The sequence below is a fragment of the Zingiber officinale genome, chromosome 9A, assembly GCF_018446385.1.
Source record: "Zingiber officinale cultivar Zhangliang chromosome 9A, Zo_v1.1, whole genome shotgun sequence".
NCBI classification, from domain to species: Eukaryota; Viridiplantae; Streptophyta; class Magnoliopsida; order Zingiberales; family Zingiberaceae; genus Zingiber; species Zingiber officinale.
The window spans coordinates 130,567,089-130,589,729 of NC_056002.1; the positions used below are offsets into that span (position 1 = coordinate 130,567,089).

Below are 22,641 nucleotides of genomic sequence, written 5' to 3' on the forward strand. Positions count from 1 at the left end.
TGCATGGTCCCCACCAATTTTACAAGTGGAGATCATACATCTCTACTAATACATGCAAAGGAAACTTTATCTGGACCACAAATGCGGTCCAGAAAATCTGGCCTGGTGGCCTGCATGTTCATCCCCAATCTTAGCACTTGCCTTGCAGGGTGGAAGTTTAGTTACTTTGACAAATGTCATTATACCCCTCCAATTTTCCGACGTTTCGTATTAATATGAAACTTAACGTTAGTTATAAAGAGTCCTTGCGCTTCAGATGCTCGCCATCCCAGCCAAGAGCGAAGCGCACGGCAGCTTCAGAGATTCTACACCCACCTTCTTCCACTCCGATACCCTTCGGTGAACTCCGTCTTCCACCCGATCGACATGTGGAAGCTCAAGGTGGCTGAGGGCGGCAGCCCCTGGTTGCGCACGACCAACAATCACGTCGGCAGACAGGTGTGGGAGTTCGACCCCAGCCTCGGCACGCCCGAGGAAATCGAGGAGGTGGAGAGGGCGCGAGAAGCTTTCCGCAAGAGCCGGTTTGAGAAGAAACACAGCGCCGATCTGCTCATGCGGTTGCAGGTACGAGCTGTACGTAGTTCAAACACATTCAAGTTCCAAAAGCAAGATGGATTTGATATCAATCGGAATAGTTGGGTATTAACATCCAAGAATTAATCCAATCATTTGAAATGCCAATTTGGTTTTTGTCCAGAATTTAAAATTGTTAACATGATGTAGATAAACCATATATAGAAGTTGCGGGATTTATTTTCTTATTCTTCAAGTGTATATATGTGAAAGTATTTTTTATTTTTTTTAAAAAAATTAATGGCGTCCTTCTTCACTTAGCTCGGGCTTCTCCTCTCCCGATGCCTTTGGAGTTGAAGTTACTAAGGGTGAGCAGTCAATCCGTCAAACCGATCAACCCGTTCATATCGACCCCAATCGAATTGAAAAAAAATTATCCGCCGGATATAGGGCCGGATATAGGGTCCTAATATTACATTATCTGATCTAATAGGGTCGGATAGTTTTTTATCCCAATAATCGAATCAACCCGATCCGATCACCCCTACTTGTAGCAACTAATGTTGATAAGCTGTTACACGTTGTACCAACTATTACCGATAAACTGCTACACATTATAATAGTTTTTTCTGATTAGCTGCTATAATGTGTAATTAGTAATGTCTATTATCATTTTAAAAAAATTTATTTTATTTTATTATATTTATATTTATATTTTATATTTATTAGATATAGGGTCGGATATCCAAATAACTGACAACCCGTCGGATATCTGAAACATAAGAACTGCCGGATATAGGGCCGAATGTAGGTCCCGATTTTGCATTATCTGATCTAGTAGGGCCGAATATTTTTTTACTCCAATAACCGAACCAATCCGATCCATGATCACCCTTAGAAGCTATAGCCGTCTCCTAGCTGGCCAAGATCCGGTGCCTATGAAGCAAAGCACATTAGTGAGGGCTAGCGTTCTAGCTGGTGTGGTCCCTCTAATGATCAAGTTAAGCTGAGATATGGGACTTATCTTTAGGGCTGTGAGAGAGAGAGAGAGCGAGCGCGCGCGTGCTTAGGTAGAGAAGGATAGTCTCCGTGTGGGAAAAAAAAATCATCATACTTGTCGTGCCTATTAGGAGGCAAAAGAGTCATCTAACTCCCACTACAAAAAAAATACCGGTATAGGAACGGTTTATTAGGAGCGATTTTAACACCGCTCTTGAAAATCAAACAATATCAACAGTTTGAACTAAATCATTTCTAATGTCTTACCTTTTTAGAACGGTTTTCCAACCGCTCTTGTTGAATAGTTCTAACACCGATTTGAATAAACCGCTGCTGAAACCACTCTTAATGATTCAGCTATTAAAGCAATCTTAAAACTACTAATGTTGGGTACATTTAGCAGCAGTTCTATGTTAAACGCTGCTACTAACTGTTTCTATTGCTCTAATATCTAATAATAGTTATCAAACAATACACTTTTAGTAGTCATTCTGTAAACTTATTGAAGTTAAAATTGATCAATATTTTTTAAAAAAAATAACAATTAAAGTGTACAATTTACTTAATATAATTTTATTTTGTACATCTCAAATTTAAATTTATTTATTTAATATAAATATTTATTAGTCAAATAAATTAATCTTTAAATAACTTATAAAATCTTCATTTTATTTATATCGATTTTCATTCTTTTCTTATTTTTATTTTTGTTAAAGAAAATTTTTAATTTTATATATATCAATTTTCTTTCTTTTCTTATATGTATTTTCTTTAAAAAATTTTCCTTAATATTTTTCCCTAAACATATAACTTTCATTCCCGGCATCGCACACAACCTCCACACCTTCATCTTCCTCTATCTATCTCCGAAATTCTAAATCTCATGTCAAAAATCTTTTCTCTTTTTCTATTCAACTCCGAACCTAAATCTCACGCCAAAAACTTTTCTTCTTCCTCTATTCAATTCCAAAATCCTAAATCTCACTTTGAAAAACCTTTCTCTTTCTTTATTCGATTCTATCCATCCTCCATTTCGCACTACTAGAATATAACTTTGATATTTTTTATAAATATTTTATAATGACATTTATTAAAAATTATTTATTTTAAAATTTAAAAATAATATTAGATTATTTATGATTGGAATATTATTAAATATTATTATTATTTATATAGAACCATTATTTTAAAAATATATTAACCTTATTATTTTTTCTCTTAAAATTTTGCTTTTATTAGCCTCTAATAGCAAGTAAAGTTAATCTAATTTTTTTTTCTTTCCACTTCTCAGCATCAACTAGAATCAAAATCCTTTCCATAGATCATCTTAGTCTCATATTCTCATAGGTAATCAAAATCGTTTACTAAACCTGACATTGTTGGACTTATTAAGAATAAATATATAGTAAAATAAAATTATTAATTAATTATTTAATAATTAACCAGCATATGAAATTATCCATCAGTAAGTGATTATAAATTAATAAATAAATGAATAAATATGTCTCTTAATCTTCTCCTAATTACTAAGAATAACAATATAACAAAAGAAACTATTGACTGGTTATTAAATAATTAACTAACACATAAAAATATTAATAGTTGTAGTCTAGTTGGTTAGGAAATTAGGTTCTAATTTAGGAGACTTAGATTCAAACCCAAGTAACAACTAATCTCTTTTCCAACTTTAAAAGAAAATAAAAATAAAAATAAAAATAAGGTCAACGGGCATTTGACCCATTAACCCAGAGCCCAAGGTCGGTGAGTCTACCTGTAGGATTAGTGCTCCTATAATTATGACATTTAGACATTTTGAAGTCTCTCCTATATCCATGGTGTGTAAGAGCGGTTTAAAACCATTCTAACACTTGAAGAGTTTTAAAGTGGTTTGAACCCCTCTTGAATATATAGCTATAGAAATGGTTTAAAATCGTTGTTATATATATAACGTGTAAGATCAATTTCAAACCATACCTATAAAATATAATAGGAGCGGTTTTTTAATTTTTACCAACGGTTACGAAAATCGCTTCGATAGGATATAGGGGCGGCGACAAGAGGAGCAGTTTTCAAACCGTTGGTAAAAGTATAGGAGTGGTTGAAAGTCACTCTTAAAAGTCAAAAAAACCGCCCCTATACGAGTATTTTTTTTATAATATCCGTGTATTGCAACTAATATGACCCCTCCGATGATCAAATCAAACCACGCATGAGAGAATGGGAGAGAGCACGCTTAAGTGGAGAAGAGTAATTTCTATGCGCGAGAAAAAAAAAATCCATCATACCTTAACTTACCTAGAGGGTCGTGCAAGGCAAAAGAGTCGTCCGACTCATGCCTATTTTTTTTAGGACCCCATAATTTTAGAGAAAAAAACCTATTATATATATTAGTGTAAATTCACTAAATATACAATCCCTCGCACTTTAATCCTTCTTAAGGCCTGATTGAAGAACTCTTTATCATTTCTTTCCCCCTTTTCCGTTCTTAAAAAGTGACAAAACACCTATTGGTAGAATCATTTTTTAATAGTTAAAAGATTCGATTTCTTTTCCCTCTTATTTCTTTTGATTATTAATTTAGAATATTTTATTTTCAAAAGTAGGAGTAAATATCTCGACTTGCTTAATAGATGAACACGAGATTTGGGTATGTTTTTTGAGATTTTAAATTTAAGAAAAAAAAGTGTTTATGACTCTATTAATTCTGTAGACCATAACCCAACCAAAGAATATAAAGTGAGCTTTTTAAATGGAGTCTTTGTTATTTTCTTTACTTTATGATAATACTAGGAATTACATTAATGTATGGTAAGAAATCTTCGTGAGGTATGAATTTATATGCTTACTAAAAATGCCTCACAAAATTCTAACATAAGCAAAAGATATTCCTTTAAATTATTTGTTGAATTTTTAGGTTAACCATGCCTCCTAAGCACATATATATGGTTCAAAAAAAAAAAAGCTAAAGATTAAAAAAATAATTATAGAGATATCAATAAATACAGTTGCAAAATATTTTAGGTTAATATGAAACTAAAAGAATATGAATTCCCATTATAGTTTAGGAACTTTTTTTTTTTAAAAAAAAAGTAGACTCAGTCCCAAAAATTATTAGGATCGTCCCTGCTTATGTCCATTAGTCTTTATATAGCCGATGGAATGAAATCTCCATGTGGGTTGCCACATGAGCGAGATGACACCCATAGGTGGGTCGCACGAAGGATGGTAGGGCACTTGGGACAACATCCATTGGATTGTACCTCTGAGACTGTCGGGTCGTTGGCCATATGTCACCTTTTGTGTGAGTTTTCGAAGGTTGTTGGGTTATTAGTCAGGTGTGCGCGAGTTGTTCGAGGTTGAGTCTGAGTAATAGGTTGCTGCGATTGGGCTTCCTGTGTTCGAATGGAAAATCGCTAGATGAATACCAAGTGCTCGGAGAATAGACTCCAAGTGACCTTCCAGAGTCCGAAAGGGACAAAGTTAGATGAACGCTGAGTGCTCAGGAGTGCAATTCCCTAGTGACTTTTCCAAGTCTAAATGGAACGTTGTTGGATGACCTTTGGGTGCTCAAGAAAGAAGACTGGTGAGTTGGCAGTGCTCGGGAAAGGATACTAACAAATTAGGAAGTGAGGTCAGGTGCTCGGGAGTAACTCCATATACCATCGCATGTCTCTCTTCCAAGTCAAACTAAGGAGTGGAAGTTAGATAGAAGAGTTGGGTCGAAGAGGATTAACTTAGCATAGATTCCTCTACAAGAGGATCAAATAAGTAAGGCTAGGGAAGAAGGGGTTTCAAGACGTGTTGGGTTATGGGGAGTAGGGGTGTCAAAAATGAACCCGACCCGATGACCCAACTCGAGTCGACCCGAAAAAAATTAGGTTCGGGTTGGCCATTTTCGGGTTCGGGTCGGGTTCGGGTTGGAGGGTTGGAGAGTTAAAAATTTTCGGGTCGGGTTCAGGTTGACCCGAGTTGACCCGGATTGACTTAAATATAGGGTTTTGTGGTGTTAAATCAAATTATTTTATTTTAAAAATTTAGATGTTTTTATGTATATTAATATCATGTTTATATGATAATGATGGAGTATTGAGATAAAAGTGAAGAATTATAGGGAAAATAGCCCAAAAAAATCATTTTGAATCAGATTTTCCGGTTATATGGGTCGGGTTCGGGTTGATTGGGTTGGTCGGGTTCGGGTTTAGGTGTTTTGGTTTGAACTCGGGTTCGGGTCGGGTTCGGGTTGGGTTAAAAAAAATAAAAAAAAAAATCCAACCCGACCCAACCCGACCCGACCCACCCGAATTGACACCCCTAATGGGGAGGTAGTCAACATGGACAGGAAACCCTGGATACCATCACATGTTCCTCCTGCAAGTCGCATTGAGGAGAAGAGTCGAATGAAGTCCGATTAAGTATGGGGCAATGATGACGACCATCCAAGTACTTGTTGGAGGTTGTGGTCGGAGAAGGTCCACTCGACATAGTTGGAGTATATGTTTAGGACTTGCTGTAATCAAGTAGTATGGAGAGGTCGGGAGAAAGTGGAGCCCTTAGAGGGCGTTGACCCATGTAAGGGTGTAAAAGAGAGCGATGGCCCGGTTGAGTTTAGCCATGATGCATAATAGGTTCTCCCTTCAAGTCTGATTAATCGGTAGGAGGATACTGAGAATGAGTATTGATTGCCTTATTAGGTAGAGAAATTATCTTAGTTGAATGGGCTCTTTCAACTACATCGAGGATAATGTCTAGAATACCATAAGTCCAATCAGCCTAGACCGGGGAGAGAAGTTTGATCCCTCGGTCATGGGAATAAGTAAGAATATTAAGAAGACTAGAATTCGATCAATCCCAATTAGGGGGAGGATCTTAATCCCACCATTGTAAGGACATAAGAATACCAAGAAGATCTAAAGTCTGATCAATCCTGAACGAGAATAATAATAAGAATACTAAGAAAAGTAGAAGCCCAATCCCACCTGGGGGTAATAATGAGAATACCTAGAAGACCAAAAACCAATCAGCTCGAACCAGGGAGAGGAACTCAATCCCTGGGCATATACGAATACTTGAATAGCCAAAAGTCCAATTGGTTCGGAGATAACCCTAAGAATGCCAAAGAGACCAGAAGATCCATCCTGCTCGAGGATAATAATGTTGGTTGCTATCCGAAATATCGTACTGGTTCCCCTGTACAAAAATTTTGTACAAGTCCTGAACCATTCCTAACAACCTATTATGTTCTTTAGAAATTAAATTTGGAATCGCAAACAGAACTTAACATTATTGATTCCAAATTCAACTTATCTGTTCTTAGAGGTTTAGACTTGGATCGCAAACGATGCTTAACATTATTAATCCAAATCTACCCATGTTACAAATTCAATTAAATATTAATTTCAGAGATCGACTTCCAGGTTAAACATGACGAGGTACTAGGCCTTCTTGGATATGGGAGCAACCACCACTTCCTAGATAAAGCCTTTCAACGAAATCCAATATTTAATTTCCTTATAGTAACCCTAGGTTTAACCAAAAAGAACAATCGAATCACAAGTTCGAAAAACAAAAGAAACACATAATCGAAAACATAAATTCGATAGCCTAGATTCATTAGCATCTTGTGTTTGGTATTTCAAAATTCATACAAAGAAAACTAGCATGATGCGGAATAAAACTACTAGTTATACCTTTATTTGTAAGCAACAACCTCTTGATCTTCTATTGTATTTCTCTTCTTTTTTTTGGACGTCGTGTGGGCGACAATCTACCAAGAAGAAAACCACCAAAGCCCTCCTTGCTTCCAAGTTTCGGCCACCACCACAATGCTCCAAGGGATGCTAGAAAACAATGTCTCCTTCCTCTACTTCTTCACCTCCAAGCTACCGGCCACCAAGTGTTCCACAAAAGAAGATGCCGCCGACCACAATGAAGAAGAGAAGGAGAAGAGGTATGGTCGGCTACCATGGATGTAGGAGAGGAACAATAGAATAGGTTGTGTGTCTCATGAAGGCACCCTCTCCCCCTCTCTTATATTCCTTGGTGAATCCAAAAAGGAAAGTTTTATAACAAAAATAAAACTTCCTTTAATTCCTCTTAATGGCCGGCCACCTCTTGTAAAACCAAACAAGGAAAGATTTTAAACAAAAATTAAAATCTCTCTTTTATAAATCCCTTTTGTGGTTGGCTATAAAAGGAACGTTTTATAAATTAAAATATCTCTCTTTTAAATCCTTATATGGATATCTATAAAAGATAAGAGATAAAAATAAAACTCCTTTTATATCATGGTTACAAAAAAAAATATTTTGTCAAAAATTAAAATATTTCTTTCACATTATAGATAATTACAAATAAGGAAAGATATCTAATATCTCTTGTAATCTTTTATAGAAAATTTATAAAAGAAAAGATTTTAAAATTTAAAACTCTATTTTAAAACCATGTGGATGAAACATAAAAGGAAAGATTTTATCAAAATTTTATTTTTAATAAAATCCCTCTTCCCTTTTCGCACATGGTCGGCCCCTTGCTTGGGCACCAAGCAAGGCTTGGCCGGACCTAGCTCAAGCACCAAGCTTGGCTTGGTCGGCCCCTTGCTTGGGCTCCAAGCAAGGATAGGGCCCGGCCCCTAGCATGGGCAAGAGACTAGGCTTTGGGTGGATATAAGGCTATATATAAGAGGCTACAATAGGGACCGAGAGGAGGAATTGGTTATGGTCTCCCGATGAACTTGAGCTTCCCGTGTTCGCCCCAAACACCCAACTCAAGTTCATCAATAATAACTCATACCACTAAAGAGCTATTATTGAACTACCACACCAATTCCAAATTATATTTTGGGCGCTTTCTTATCATGAGTGTGTTAGTCTCCCTGTGTTTAAGATATTGAATGCCCACTAATTAAATGAGTTACTGACAACTCACTTTAATTAATATCTAGTTCCAAGAGTAGTACCACTCAACTTCATTGTCATGTCGAACTAAGTCAACTTGCAGGGTTTACATGACAATCCTTATGAGCTCCTCTTGGGGGCATCATCAACCTAGATTCCTAGGGCACAGTTTCCTTCTATAATCAACAACACACACGGTAAATAATATTATTTTCCAACTTATTAGGTCTATTGATTTATCGAACTAAATTACACCCTTTGATAAATTAAAGAAATAAATATTAAGTATATGTGCTTGTTATTATATTAGGATTAAGAGCACACACTTCTATAATAACAGAGGTCTTGTTCTTTTATTTAGTCAGTACAAAAAGAAGTTACCTCAAATGGTCCTGCTCAATACACTTATAGTGTACTAGTGTAATTTTATAGTTAAGATAAACTAATACCAAATTATACTATGACTATTCCAATGATTTGTTCTTATCCATCTTAGTCGTGAGCTACTGTTTATAATTTATAAGGAACTGATAACATGATTTTCTATGTGTGACATCACACACCATGTTATCTACAATATAAATTACTTGAACAACTACATTTAGCATATAAATGTAGACATTTGACCAATGTGATTCTTTTATTTCAAAAATAAATATTTACAAAAGATAGGCTTTTAGTATACACTCTAACAATCTCCCACTTATACTAAAAGACTATGATGTCATAAACGCTGTCATACATCTGATTCCCATTCCTTCAACATGCCGATCAAAAGCTTTCGCTGGAAGGGCCTTAGTGAAAGGATCTGCCAGGTTATCTGCTGATGCAATCTTGGCGACTACAACTTCTCCTCGCTTCACGATGTCTCGTATCAGGTGGTACTTGCGCTCTATGTGTTTACTCGCCTTATGGGCTCGTGGTTCCTTCGTGTTTGCTATTACACCGCTATTATCACAATAAATTGTGATGATTTTGGGTAAACCAGGAATCACATCTAAGTCCATCAAGAAGTTCCTGAGCCATACAACTTCTTTGGCTGCCTCAAAGGCTGCCACATACTCAGTTTCCATGGTTGAGTCTGAAACGCATTTCTTCTTAACACTCCTCCATGCAATGGCTCCACCTCCTAAATTAAACATATAGTCTGATGTAGACTTACTATTGTCCCTATCTGATTGGAAGTCAGAATCCGTGTAACCCATAAGGAGCAAATCATCTGACTGGTAAACTAACATATAATCTCTAGTCCTTCTCAGGTACTTTAATATATGCTTTACAGTAGTCCAGTGTCCTTGTCCAGGGTTATTTTGATATCTGCTAACCATGCTCACGGCAAAACAGATATCCGGTCTCGTACACAGCATAGCGTACATTAGGCTTCCGATAGCCGAAACATAAGGAACTGCCTTCATGTCCTCTATCTCCTTTGATGTCTTCGAAGATATCTCTTTAGATAAAGCTACTCTATATCTAAAAGGTAGAAAACCTTTCTTGGAGTCTTGCATGCTAAAACAAGCAAGGACAATCATACCCTTACTTCCGACAACACTTTGATATTGTTTCCAACTAACAAAATGTCATCTACGTATAGTACAAGAAATACCACCACGTTTCCATCACACTTCTTGTATACACAAGACTCATCCGGACACTAAATAAATTTATACGACTAGATTACTTCATTAAATTGGATGTTCCAAGATCTTGAAACTTGCTTCAGTCCATAAATAGACCGATTTAGCTTGCATACTAGATGCTCTTTACCTTTTTCAATGAACCCCTCTGGTTGCTTCATATGGATGTTTTCTTCAAGACTTCCGTTAAGGAAAACTGTCTTGACATCCATTTGCCAAACCTTATAATTCATATGAGCGACAATAGATAAGAGTATCCGGATAAACTTAAGAATGGCTACCGGCGAAAAGGTTTCCTTATAATCGATACCCTCTTTCTGAGTATACCCCTTCACAACAAGTCTTTCTTTGAAGGTTTCCACCTTCCCGTCTGTCCCTCTTTTCCTTTTGTAGATCCACTTACATCCAATAGCTTTTACACTATTTGATGGTTCTACTAGCTCCCAGACTTTGTTAGAATACATGGACTCTATTTTTGAATTCATTGTTTTTTTTCCAAGATACTGCATCTTTATCTTGGAGTGTTTCGTCATATGTCCGGGGATCAGGTTCATGTTTACCAGGGATCAAGTCCAAAGACTCTCCCTAAAATATGAATCTTTCAGGATGCCTCACAACCCTCCCACTACGACGAGGCACTGTCTGTGGTTGTGTATCATTTGTGATACGTGTTGTAGTTTCTTGTGATATTTCATCTTGTACTGTTGGTACTAGACTAAACGTGTCCTCTCAAATTTCTTCTAGAACAATTTCACTCATGGGCTAGTGGTTCATTACATAATCTTCCTCTAAAAATCGAGCATTGGTGTTAACAATGATCTTCTGATTTTTAGGATTATAAAACAAATCACCTTTCGTTCCCTTAGGATATCTCACAAACATATAAACTTCTGTATGTGAATCCAACTTGTCAGTATCTCCCTTCAGCACATGTGTTGAGCTACCCCATATCCGAATATGACTCAGACTAAGCTTACGCCCATTCCATAATTCCATGGGAGTAGAGGGTATTGATTTAGAAGGTACCATATTCAGAATGTACACTGCTATTTCCAGAGCATATCCCCAAAATGAATTTGATAATTTTGAATAACTCATCATTAATCTAACCATTTTCATAAGAGTCATATTCCTTCGTTCTGCCACACCATTCTGTTGGGGTGTACCAGGTGCAGACAATTGGGATTGAATCTCATCCTTTGATAAGTAATTCCTAAACTCTCTAAAGAGGTATTCACCACCACGATCAGACCGTAGTGTCTTGATACTTTTACAATGACGTTTCTCCGCATCAGCCTTATACTCTTTAAACTTATCAAAGCATTCAGATTTGCGGCACATCAAGTAAATGTACCTATATCTCGAATAGTCGTTTATGAAAGAGATAAAATATTCGAAACCACCTCTTGCCTGGATAGACATAAGACCACACAAATCAAAATGAACCAATTCTAACATATCTTTGGCTTTATACCCCTTGGCCTTAAAAGGTCTCTTGGTCATTTTACCTTCCAAGCAAGATTCACAAGTTGGAAAGTTTTACAACACTAACGAACCCAAGAGTCCATCGACTATTAGCATTTGAATCCTACTTAAGTTAATATGACCAAGCCTCAGATGCCAAAGATATGTTTGGTTCATTTCCAAAGGTTCATTTCTCTTATTAGAATTAGAAGATGTGTTATTAATTTCTATTTGTTACTTTGTGGGAGAAATTGGATTTAAAGTATACAAATTGCTTATTAATATACCAGAGCAGATAATAACCCTATTCTTCTTGATAATTACTTTGTCATCAAAAGAAACAGAATATCCATCCACAAACAATTTAGAAACTGAAATTAAATTCTTTCTAAAAGTTAGTACATAAAGATAATTTCTTAAAACCAAAGTTCTATTCCTATCGAATGATAAGTAGACGCCTCCCACTGCAACAACTGCCATTTTTGTAGCATTTCTCATGTAGACGGTTATCTCTCCCTCAAATAGTCGCCGGGTTTCCTGGAACCCCTGCAATGTATTGCAGACATAATCAGTGGCTCCTGTATCTACACACCAGGTGCTGGTAAATAACACCGCTAAATATGTTTCAACTACTAGAGAATAAGATATACCTTTATTGTTCTCTCTCATACGAGGACAGTCCGCCTTCCAATGTCCAGTCTGCTTGCAAATAAAGCACTTGCCTTTCGGCTTCTTTACTCCAGCTTTCGGTCCAGTACCTAGAGATCTATTCACCTTCTTTGCTGAGCCAGCTTGTTTCTTATTCTTCTTCTTGTCTTTCGACTTAGAAGTAGAAACATTTTCAGCAAAGTGAATTTGAGAATTATGACGAAATAACTCTTCTGCTGCCTGAAGTTCTGTCAGTAGTTATGCCAATAAATGCATCCTCTTATTCATATTAAAGTTCAGGCGGAACTGCTTAAAACTTTTGGGTAGCATTTGGAGAATAATATCGACTTAGGTTTCCCCATCGATTTCAGCTCCAAGGATTTGTATCTCGTTCAAGTAAGCCATCAGCTTTAGGATATGATCTCTTACGGGTGTCCCTTCTGACATGATGGTTGTCATCAATTTTCTCATTACCTCTTGCCTAGCAGCCCGACTCTGGTGTCCGAAGAGTTCCTTGAGATTGTTCATTATATCATAAGCAGTTGGTAAGTCCTGATACTGATGTTGCAACACATTTGACATTGAAGCCATGATGTAACACCACGCCATCTCATCTGTTTTTACCCATTTCATATGATTCTCAATCTCCTCTTCACTAGAATCACTATTAGGCATATTAGGCCAGACCTCTAACAGTACAAATTTATAGCCTTCAGCAGTAAGAACAATGTCCAAGTTTCTTTTCCAATCTATGTAATTGGGACTAGTAAGTTTGTTCTCTTTCAGTATAATAGCAAATGGGTTGAAAGACACCCTAAGAATCACAAAATAAACTTTTAGTCAAGACTCTAAATTTAGAATAATATTAATTCCTCAAACAATATTATTTAAATTTACCAACACTTCAAAACACCTTGAATTTTGCATGGCATGTTAGTGTGGGCGTATACAAATTCAACATTTGCAAGAGGAGATTTTTACCCATTAATTTTATTATCTTGTCATCCTAACTTTATGACAAATAAAATTAATAGTTGGTATCCCTTTGGTCACATAAATAATAGCAGTGACTCCGTTGGGGAGTATACTATTACATGTGTCTAAGTGTATATCATTACTTGATACTTAGTCCATTAAATAGAATTGTACCCATTCAGTTAGAGAAGATCACACGCTCCTAAATAATTTTCTATAACCATCCATAAAAGAAGTTTGATCTAGTGATCCGCAAACAAACTCATCCGTTGTGGAGGGAGGCACTCAGAGCCAACACGCAAGTTTGTTGCATCACTTACAAACCAGTAATGGAGATTGTGAAATTTATTTACTAATCCCTCTCCCACTTAGTTTTTTAAGATGAGGATTTTATCATGCAAGCACACATCACATGCACACACACATCACAGTAAATAAAAGCAATAAATATGTAAATTAATTTTCCAACTATTATGACTTCTTCCATCACTGTCCTCCGTGTGCTGCCAGCCCTAGGTTTCATGTCGTCGGGTCCATCGAGCTTCCTTTTCTGCTGCGCCTCTGATGCTCTAATAGTACCACGTCTTGCAAGGATACGATCCATGAAAAAAAATATAATTTTACATATATCAATCCTATATTTCTCAAGGGAATGTACATGAAGTCTAGATCGAACAAAAAATGTAAAATCCTAGGGCTAATACAGCTCCAGTTGTATTTAATAAATACAATTATGCACACACAATAAAATGCCCTTGACATGTACAAGGGTCCAATCACACACAATCACATTAAGCCATAATAGTTGGAGCCTGCAACCACAGAGTTATCATATCCTACTATTATCCTGCCTAAACTATATATGACATGTGCATAATTAAACTGAAAACCAAACACAGAGGCAAACCCTAGCTCTGATACTAATTGTTGGTTGCTATCCAAAATATCGTACTGGTTCCCCTATACAAAATTTTTGTACAAGTCCTGAACCACTCCTAACAACCTATTGTGTTCTTTAAAAATTAAATTTAAAATCGCAAACAGAACTTAACATTATTGATTCCAAATTCAACTTATCTGTTCTTAGAGGTTTAGATTTGGATCGCAAACGATGCTTAATATTATTAATCCAAATCCGCTCATGTTACAAATTCAATTAAATATTAATTTCAGAGATAAGCTTCCAGGTTAAACATGGCGAGACACTAGGCCTTCTTGGATATGGGAGCAACCATCACTTCCTAGACAAAGTCTTTCAACGAAATTCAATATTTAATTTTCTTATAGTAACCCTAGGTTTAATCAAAAAGAACAATCGAATCACAAGTTCAAAAAACAAAAGAAACACAGAATCGAAAACATAAATTCGATAGCCTAGATTTATTAGCCTCTTGTGTTTGGTATTTCAAAATCCATACAAAGAAAACTAGCATGATGTGGAATAAAACTACTAGTTATACCTTTCTTTGTAAGCAACAACCTCTTGATCTTTATTATATTCCTCTTCTTTTCTTGAACGTCGTGTGGGCGACGATCTACCAAGAAGAAAACCATCAAAGCCCTCCTTGCTTCCAAGTTCCGGCCACCACCACAATGCTCCAAGGGATGCTAGAAAACAATGTCTCCTTCCTCTACTTCTTCACCTCCAAGCTACCGGCCACCAAGTGCTCCACAAAAGAAGATGTCGCCGACCACAATGAAGAAGAGAAGGAGAAGAGGTAGGGTCGGCCACCAAGGATGGAGGAGAGGAACAATATAATAGGTTGTGTGTCTCATGAAGGCACCCTCTCCCCCTCTTTTATATTCCTTGGTGAATCCAAAAAAGGAAAGTTTTATAACAAAAATAAAACTTCCTTTAATTCCTCTTAATGGTCGGCCACCTCTTGTAAAACCAAACAAGGAAAGATTTTAAATAAAAATTAAAATCTCTCTTTTATAAATCCCTTTTGTGGTTGGCTATAAAAGGAACGTTTTATAAATTAAAATATCTCTCTTTTAAATCCTTATATGGATATCTATAAAAGATAAGAGATAAAAATAAAACTCTTTTTATATCATGGTTACAAAAAGGAAAGTTTTGTCAAAAATTAAAATATTTCTTTCACATTATAGATAACTACAAATAGGAAAAGATATCTAATATCTCTTTTAATCCTTTGTAGAAAATCTATAAAAGAAAATATTTTAAAATTTAAAACTCTCTTTTAAAATAATGTGGATGAAACATAAAAGGAAAGATTTTATCAAAATTTTATTTTTAATAAAATCCCTCTTCCCTTTTCACACTTGGCCGGCCCTTGCTTGGGCACCAAGCAAGACTTGGCCGGCCCTAGCTCAAGCACCAAGCTTGGCTTGGTCGACCCCTTGCTTGGGCTCCAAGCAAGAATAGGGGCTGGCCCCTAGCATGGGCTAAGAGGCTAGGCTTTGGATGGATATAAGACTATATATAAGAGGCTACAATAGGGACAGAGAGGAGGAATTGGTTATGGTCTCCCGATGAACTTGAGCTTTCCGTGTTCACCCCGAACACCCAACTCAAGTTCATCAATAATAACTCATACCACTAAAGAGCTATTATTGAACTACCACATCAATCCTAAATTATATTTTGGGCTCTTTCTTATCATGAGTGTATTAGTTTTCCTGTGTTTAAGATATTGAATGTCCACTAATTAAATGATTTATTGACAACTCACTTTAATTAATATCTAGTTCTAAGAGTAGTATCACTCAACTTCATTGTCATGTCGAATTAAGTCGACTTATAGGGTTTACATGACAATCCTTATGAGCTCCTCTTGGAGACATCATCAACCTAGATTCCTAGGACAGTTTACTTTTATAATCAACAACACACATTATAAATAATATTATTTCCCAACTTATCGGGCCTATTGATTTGTCGAACTAAATGCATCCTTTGATAAATTAAAGAAATAAATATTAAGTATATGTGCTTATTATTATATTAGGATTAAGAGCACACACTTCCATAATAACAGAGGTCTTGTTCTTTTATTTAGTCAGTACAAAAAGAAGCTACCTCAAATGGTTCTGCTCAATACACTTATAGTGTACTAGTGTAATTTTATAGTTAAGATAAACTAATACTAAATTACACTACGACTATTCCAATGGTTTGTTCCTATCCATCTTAGTCGTGAGCTACTGTTTATAATTTATACGAAACTGATAACATGATCTTCTATGTGTAACACCACACACCATGTTATCTATAATATAAATTAATTGAACAACTACACTTAGTATATAAATGTAGATATTTGACCAATGTGATTCTTTTATTTCAAAAATAAATATTTACAAAAAACTAGGTTTTTAGTATACACTCTAACAAATAAGAATACCAAGAAGACCAGTTCTATGTCATATTGTTACTCACATTGATCCCTCCCTATCTAGGGAGAGGTGCTTAATCCCATAGACCATGAGGATGGGAGCTAAAGTAGTGACAGTCCAAATAATTAAACCAAGCTGTGTGAGAGATTGGGAGAACTCTAAGCAGTGAGGCTGAGATGTATGGGGCCATTAAACAAGCTGAGACTGTGTAGTAAAGACTGATTAACTAACTCAGGCTTGCTCGGTAAAATAACTCCGTCAGAGCCTTGTGGCTAAGAGGAAAAATTGAATTGAGGCCATGCGACCATTGAACTGCTAAATGCTAAGGAACAGAGTTAGGTTGTGCGACCTAGCTTGAGACCGTGTGGCCTAAGGAACAAAGCTAAGACCCTGACGTCATGAAGCAACATAGCACAATGTGGGTCCTACGACCTAGGTGGAATAACAAAAACAAAGTTGTATGGTCATGATAGACACCATGTGCATAAGCTGAGAGAATGAAATAAGGCCGCGTGACTGGGCCTGAGACTGTGAGTTGAGGTCATGTGGCCGAGCTGGAGGATTGACATAAGGCCATGTAGTTGCTGAATAACTGAATGCTTAGCAAGAGTCAGATTGTCTAGTTGTGACTAAGATAGATAAATGAAGGGCTAGGGCTATGGCGATTAAGTAGTAAAACAGTTGTAGCTAAGGTTGAGGCTAAGCGGCCATTGAATGACCGAGCATTGAACAATAGTGTTTGATCGTGTGGACAAGGATAAAGTAATGAGAGTTGAGGTGGTGCGACATAGCTAAATGACTGAGGTGGGGTCGTTTGGCCGAGCTTGATGAATGAAGTGCTGAGGCCAGGTAGCCTAGCTAAAAGAATGAGATATGAGGTCGTGCTGTCAATTTGAAGCAAGATCATTTGGCTAAAGCTGAGGGCAAGGACATGTGACCAATGCATACCCAACTGTAAAATTTGGGAGCGATGACTCTATCCGCTGTCAATGGTAGAGAGAGAGAAGGCTTGATCCTTGTTGAATGATAGGGAGAGGTGGATCGATCCCAGTTAGGCGGTCGAGAGAGATGATTGAATCCTGGCCATAAGGCCAAGAAAGGTAAAGTCATACAATTGGGTTGTTAGGAGAGAAGATACCTAGTGTCGGCCAAAAGGCCGTACATGGTAATTGGATCTGGTAGAATGGACAGGAGAGCAACTCGATCTCAATCAGACATTTGACAGAAACCGCTCGATCCCAATAAGACTGCGAGGAAAGATTGCTTGATCTTGATCTATTGACCGAGAGAGATGGGCTTGATCCCAATTGGATGGCCAAGGGCCAGGAAAGATGATTCAATCTTGACCTAAAGGCCAAGAGAGATAAGTCAATCTTGGTTGAGTGGCCGGGAGACTTAACTCAATCCAGGCTGAGCGGCCAGGAGAGATGGCTTGATCCTAGTTGAAAGACTAGGAGAGATAAGTTGATCCTGGCTAGGTGACCAGGAGGAGAATGACTGATTGGCCAAGTGGCGAATGGCTGAATGGCCGAAGGGCAATGCGTTCCCACATTACCTTTAGTGTGAAAGGGATAAAACTACCTACTTTGCTTGAATAATTGATTTGTATGGAGCAAAAAATGGGATACAGAGCAAGAAATCCTTCATTAACTTTCTTGGGGGAGTATGAAGCAAATCATGTTATTTCAAGCTCTTCAACAGCTGAGTTCGTCGAGACGTTCACACGCCACTCACCTTTTTTTCCCTATGGAGTAGAGGGCTGTGGGTGGATTCAAGCCTCTCATCTTGCTATCATAGGAGAGAAAGGATGTGGAGATGCATGCCTGGGAGATCCAAGTCATTGTCCTTTTCTGTTGCCAGGCTTCAAAGATTTTTCCCTCCCTCTAGGATGGAGTGTGAGGAGAGGAAACCAGAGGATTTGTGATTGGTAGACAGTAGAAGAGTTGAGGGTGATGTTGCTTCATTGTTCACTCATCACCGTAGCTTTGTGTATTTCTTTCCATAGATGACACCAATTTGATGATGCCTTTTACTTGCTCGGACTTCTCCTCTCCTGATTCCTTTGGAGTAGAAGTTACAACCATCTCCTAGTTGGCTAAGATCAGGTGGCCTACAAAGTCCATCATGTCAACAGGGGCTAGCGTGGCCCTTCTGATGATCAAGTCAACACTGAACTGAGATATGAGACTCACAAAGGGGAGAGAGAGTGTGCGCGCGCACGTGCACACGCTTGGTGTAGAAGAGTTACCTTCGAGCACGAGAAAAAAATGATCATACCTTCATCGGTCCTTATATAGCTGACAGAATGAGATATTCATGTGGTTTGCTGAATAAGTCATTATTTGATATATTTTTTTGGGTTGATATTGGGTGTATTATATCCATTTGCAATTTAAATTTGGTTTTATAGGACACTTAAGTTGATTCATAGAAATTAGTACATGACCAAGGAAAAAGGTGGACTCACACTTCGAAGATTGATACCAACCCAAACAAGTTTGGTTCATCCAACGAAATGAAGAAGCTCAAACCAAATTTATTCAACCCATCACAAGGAGATAATCTCTTGAGCTTAACTCAAGTCTAATTCCCCTATCAAATCCCTAAAAGCCCCCATTGAACCAAAACCTAAACCCCATTCAAATCCCGGTTCAATCAAGAGGTATAAAAACTCAATTTTCACGGATGAACAGTGGTTGCTCCTATTGTTCATCGTTTCTATTTATACATTTTGTGCTTCACAGCCCCCATCTCTTCTCCCATATCTATTTCTCAGGCGACTTCATTGGCGTCGAGGTCCCCAGTCACTAGCGTTCATCCCCTGATCAGCTAAACTCGTCGGAGAGGTTTCTCCGAAGAGAATTCTATTATCGAAATCCCAGCTGCCGCCACTGCCTGAAACGGTGAAGATGGCAGTGCACCCATTCCATCATTGGCGAGCATTGGAGAGGTTTATCTAGTGTTCCTAACTTCCTTCCGACGCCCTTTTAATCATCATCCAGCTCCCCATTGCAGCAGAGGTTCAAATGGCCAAATTCCAAATTTTCGTGTGTTGACAATTTCAATTTCTCATTCATCTTATCGGAGAGGTTTCTTTGGTTTGCTGGGACAAATTGACATTGAGTTCGGAGCTGAGAGATTTTTCTCCGACCACCAAAGTGAGGTTTCATATCGGTTTCTTGTGTGATGGCAAGAAGAAGTTTTCCTTGCAGATTGAATGGGATTTAGGGATTGGTTAATTTAGTTTCCTGTATTTACAACTTTAGAACATATTTCATTTGACAATTGTTGATGTTTGGATTCAGTAATCTTAACTTCTTTTGTGCTTAGTTGTTCGAATTCTTGTTTAGTTGTAAATTTTGTTTCATGAAGTTTTAATTAGTGTAGTTTCATAATGTTGTTTAGCTTAGAACTCTTTTAATTGCATTAGGTCAGATTTCTTATTTGTTTGAAATTCCTTTTATTGTTTGCAAATTCGCCTTTAATCTAGAACTTAAACAAAAATTCAACAACGTAACCAATTTTTAAAGAAGAAAACCCCAAAAAGAGCTTTTGATCTAAGACAAACACTCTAATATTAGTCCTCGAGAGATTCAACTTGGGTACTATTCTATATTATTCTCGTGTAGTTGAGCGATTTCAAACAATTTATTAATTTGGATTTCATTCATGACACACAAAAATGGACTTACCAGTACCACATGAATGAGATGGTGCCTGCATGTTGGTCGTAGGAATGGTGGTAGGTCACCAGGGGCGACAACCATTGGACTATACCTCTAACACTATCTGGCCATTGGCCAGGTGTCACCTTTTGCGTGAGTTGTCGGAAGCTGTTGGGCCATGGGTTAGGTGTGTACGAGTCATAGTGGTAGGCTATAGCGACTGGGCTTCGAGAGCCCGAATAGGAAATCGCTGGATGAATGTTGAGTGCTCGGGAGCGTAGACTCCGAGTGGCCTTCCCGAGTCAGAAAGGAAAAAGCTGGACGAATGTCGAGTGCTTGAGAGTGCAGATCTTGAGTGGCCTTCCTGAGTCCGAATGGGACATTACTGGATGAACTCTGAGTGCTCGGGAAAAATGACTAACGAGTCAAGAGTGCTGGGGAAATGAGACTGATGGGTCGGCAAGGTTTCCTCTACATGAGGAAGTTACTGGATCAAATCAGTTAGGTCAGGAAGGGCTGAAGAAGGGTTTTCAAACCATGCTGGGCTATGGGAAGGTAATCATCTAGGACAGAAAACCTCGGATACCATCAGAAATTTTTTTTCTATAAGTTTTTCATTGTAGGATTGCATATGATTGTAGGGGATATAAAATTATAACTGGAAATTTTAGCATTAGAAAAGATGAAAGGAAAAGAAAAGGATAATAATAGACTTCATTGGCATGAGAAAGGAAAAATTAAAAGGAAAGACAGTCTATATCTATTATGCTTATTTTATTCGATTATGTAAAAGAAAGGTCATGATTAGTTCGCGTTACTATTTTATAAAATGCAGAGGAAGAGACCTGTTGTGCTCCACGGCAGCCATGCTCTCCTGCCTTGTACACTTGCCGTATGGGTCCCTCCCCCTTATGATGGCAAAAAAGATGAATATGTTCGTCCCAGCGCCCCCGTCAATCCGTCCCAGGGTCAACACGGAGGAGGTAAATCACGGGCGGCTACTAGCCTTTGGAATAGTGACTAGCACATAAGGGAGGCATGTACCTCGGCTTTGACTAGCACATAAGGGTCCCTCCCCCTTATGGTCTGTTTGGGAGGAGGTGAGAGAAAGGGAAGGAAGGGGAAATAAGGGGAAGGGAAACTTTGAACCTCATTTAGGAATGAGTGAGGAAAGGGAATGAAAGGTAAACTTTAACCTTCGTTACCCATGGAAAGAGATTTTCTTACACCCCGAATTGGGGTGTAAGGAAGGGGAAGGGAAAACAAAATATTTTTTATTCCAATTTTATCCCTGTTCTTAATAGTTTAAGAAATATTTCAATTTCTAATTTTACTATGTTGTCGGAGTTCAATTTCCTCGCCTTCTTCACAGCTCGCTTGTTATCAGATTATTAGAGGAGGGGATTCGATACGTCTTCTAACTGAATTGAAGGGAGAAATTATTTTTATCGTCAAAATTTAAGAGGATATCTACTATTTTTTAATTTTTCCATCAAAGTTTAATAAGTTTTTAAAGAATAGGAATTCTCGTTATCACCGTTATCTTTCAAATTTTTTTATTTAAGATTTCTAAAATCATTATTTTCATTATTTCTCATTTAATTACTTGATTATTTCATTGTTTTGTTATGAATAGTATAAAAAATTACCTTTTTATTAAAAAAATAGTTAATTTAAATGATAATATAAAAAATTAATTTTATTATTAAAAATATCTAATTTATATTTATAAAATAAATATTAATATTATGAAAATTTTCTAATTTAAAAAATAAGGGTATTTTTGTAACTTTATCTATTTAACCTTCATTCCCTTTCCTTTCCTTCCAAACAAAGTAATACATGTTACGTTAATAAACCTTCCATCTCTCCCAAACAAGGAAAAGTTAAATATTTTACTTTCCCTCACTTTCCTTTCCTTCCCCTTCCGTTAATGAATCTTCCCTCACTTCATCCAAACAGAGGGTTAGTTGTTCACTGCAGGTGCACACGCTTTCCAAGCAGCATAACACGAGCATGCAGAGAAACAGATATGTTGCGTTGCATGGTAGGCGTGCGAGCCTATTGTATGCGTCTGAGGGGGAGGGCCCCACTTGGGCACGAAATGGGATCTTCAGTCCCATAATCGCCTTGTTTCCCCTTCCCATTAATTAAACGATAGAAAAAAAATATCATTTTGAATTGAAAAAGTAAAATCTCTGTTTAAGATTTGAGGTTCAGAATTTAAGGGTTAGAGTTTAAGGGTTAGGATTTAAAGTTATCCATGGAGCTGGAGTGATGATAGGAAAGATATTTAAACGTCCTAAATCCTAAACCCTAAACAGAGATTTTATTTTTTTATTTAAAGCGATATTTTTCTTCTATCGTTTAACTAATGGGACAAGAGGACCGGGAGATTATGGGATAGAAGATCCCATCTCACCCTGACCCCCAAACTCTAACCAAGGTTTTTTTTTTTTTTTTTGCTTCAAAATGACATTTTTCTTT

At 37.2% G+C, this 22,641-nt stretch overlaps 1 protein-coding gene across 3 annotated transcripts in view; it reads left to right on the top strand.

Moving 5' to 3' along the window:
- The first annotated feature begins 250 nt into the window (after positions 1-250).
- Positions 251-22,641, top strand: part of LOC122020213 (cycloartenol synthase-like) — a 46,252-nt gene continuing 23,861 nt past the window's right edge. Inside the window, exons 1-2 of one of the 3 annotated variants that reach the window (XM_042578033.1) lie at positions 20,357-20,709; positions 20,990-21,137. In XM_042578033.1, coding sequence (XP_042433967.1) covers positions 20,702-20,709; positions 20,990-21,137 — 156 coding nt within the window. In that variant the 5' untranslated portion in view covers positions 20,357-20,701. Of the gene's footprint in view, positions 565-20,356; positions 20,710-20,989; positions 21,138-22,641 lie in introns of those variants that run through there. The other 2 variants (XM_042578032.1, XM_042578034.1) reach the window with 2 other exon arrangements.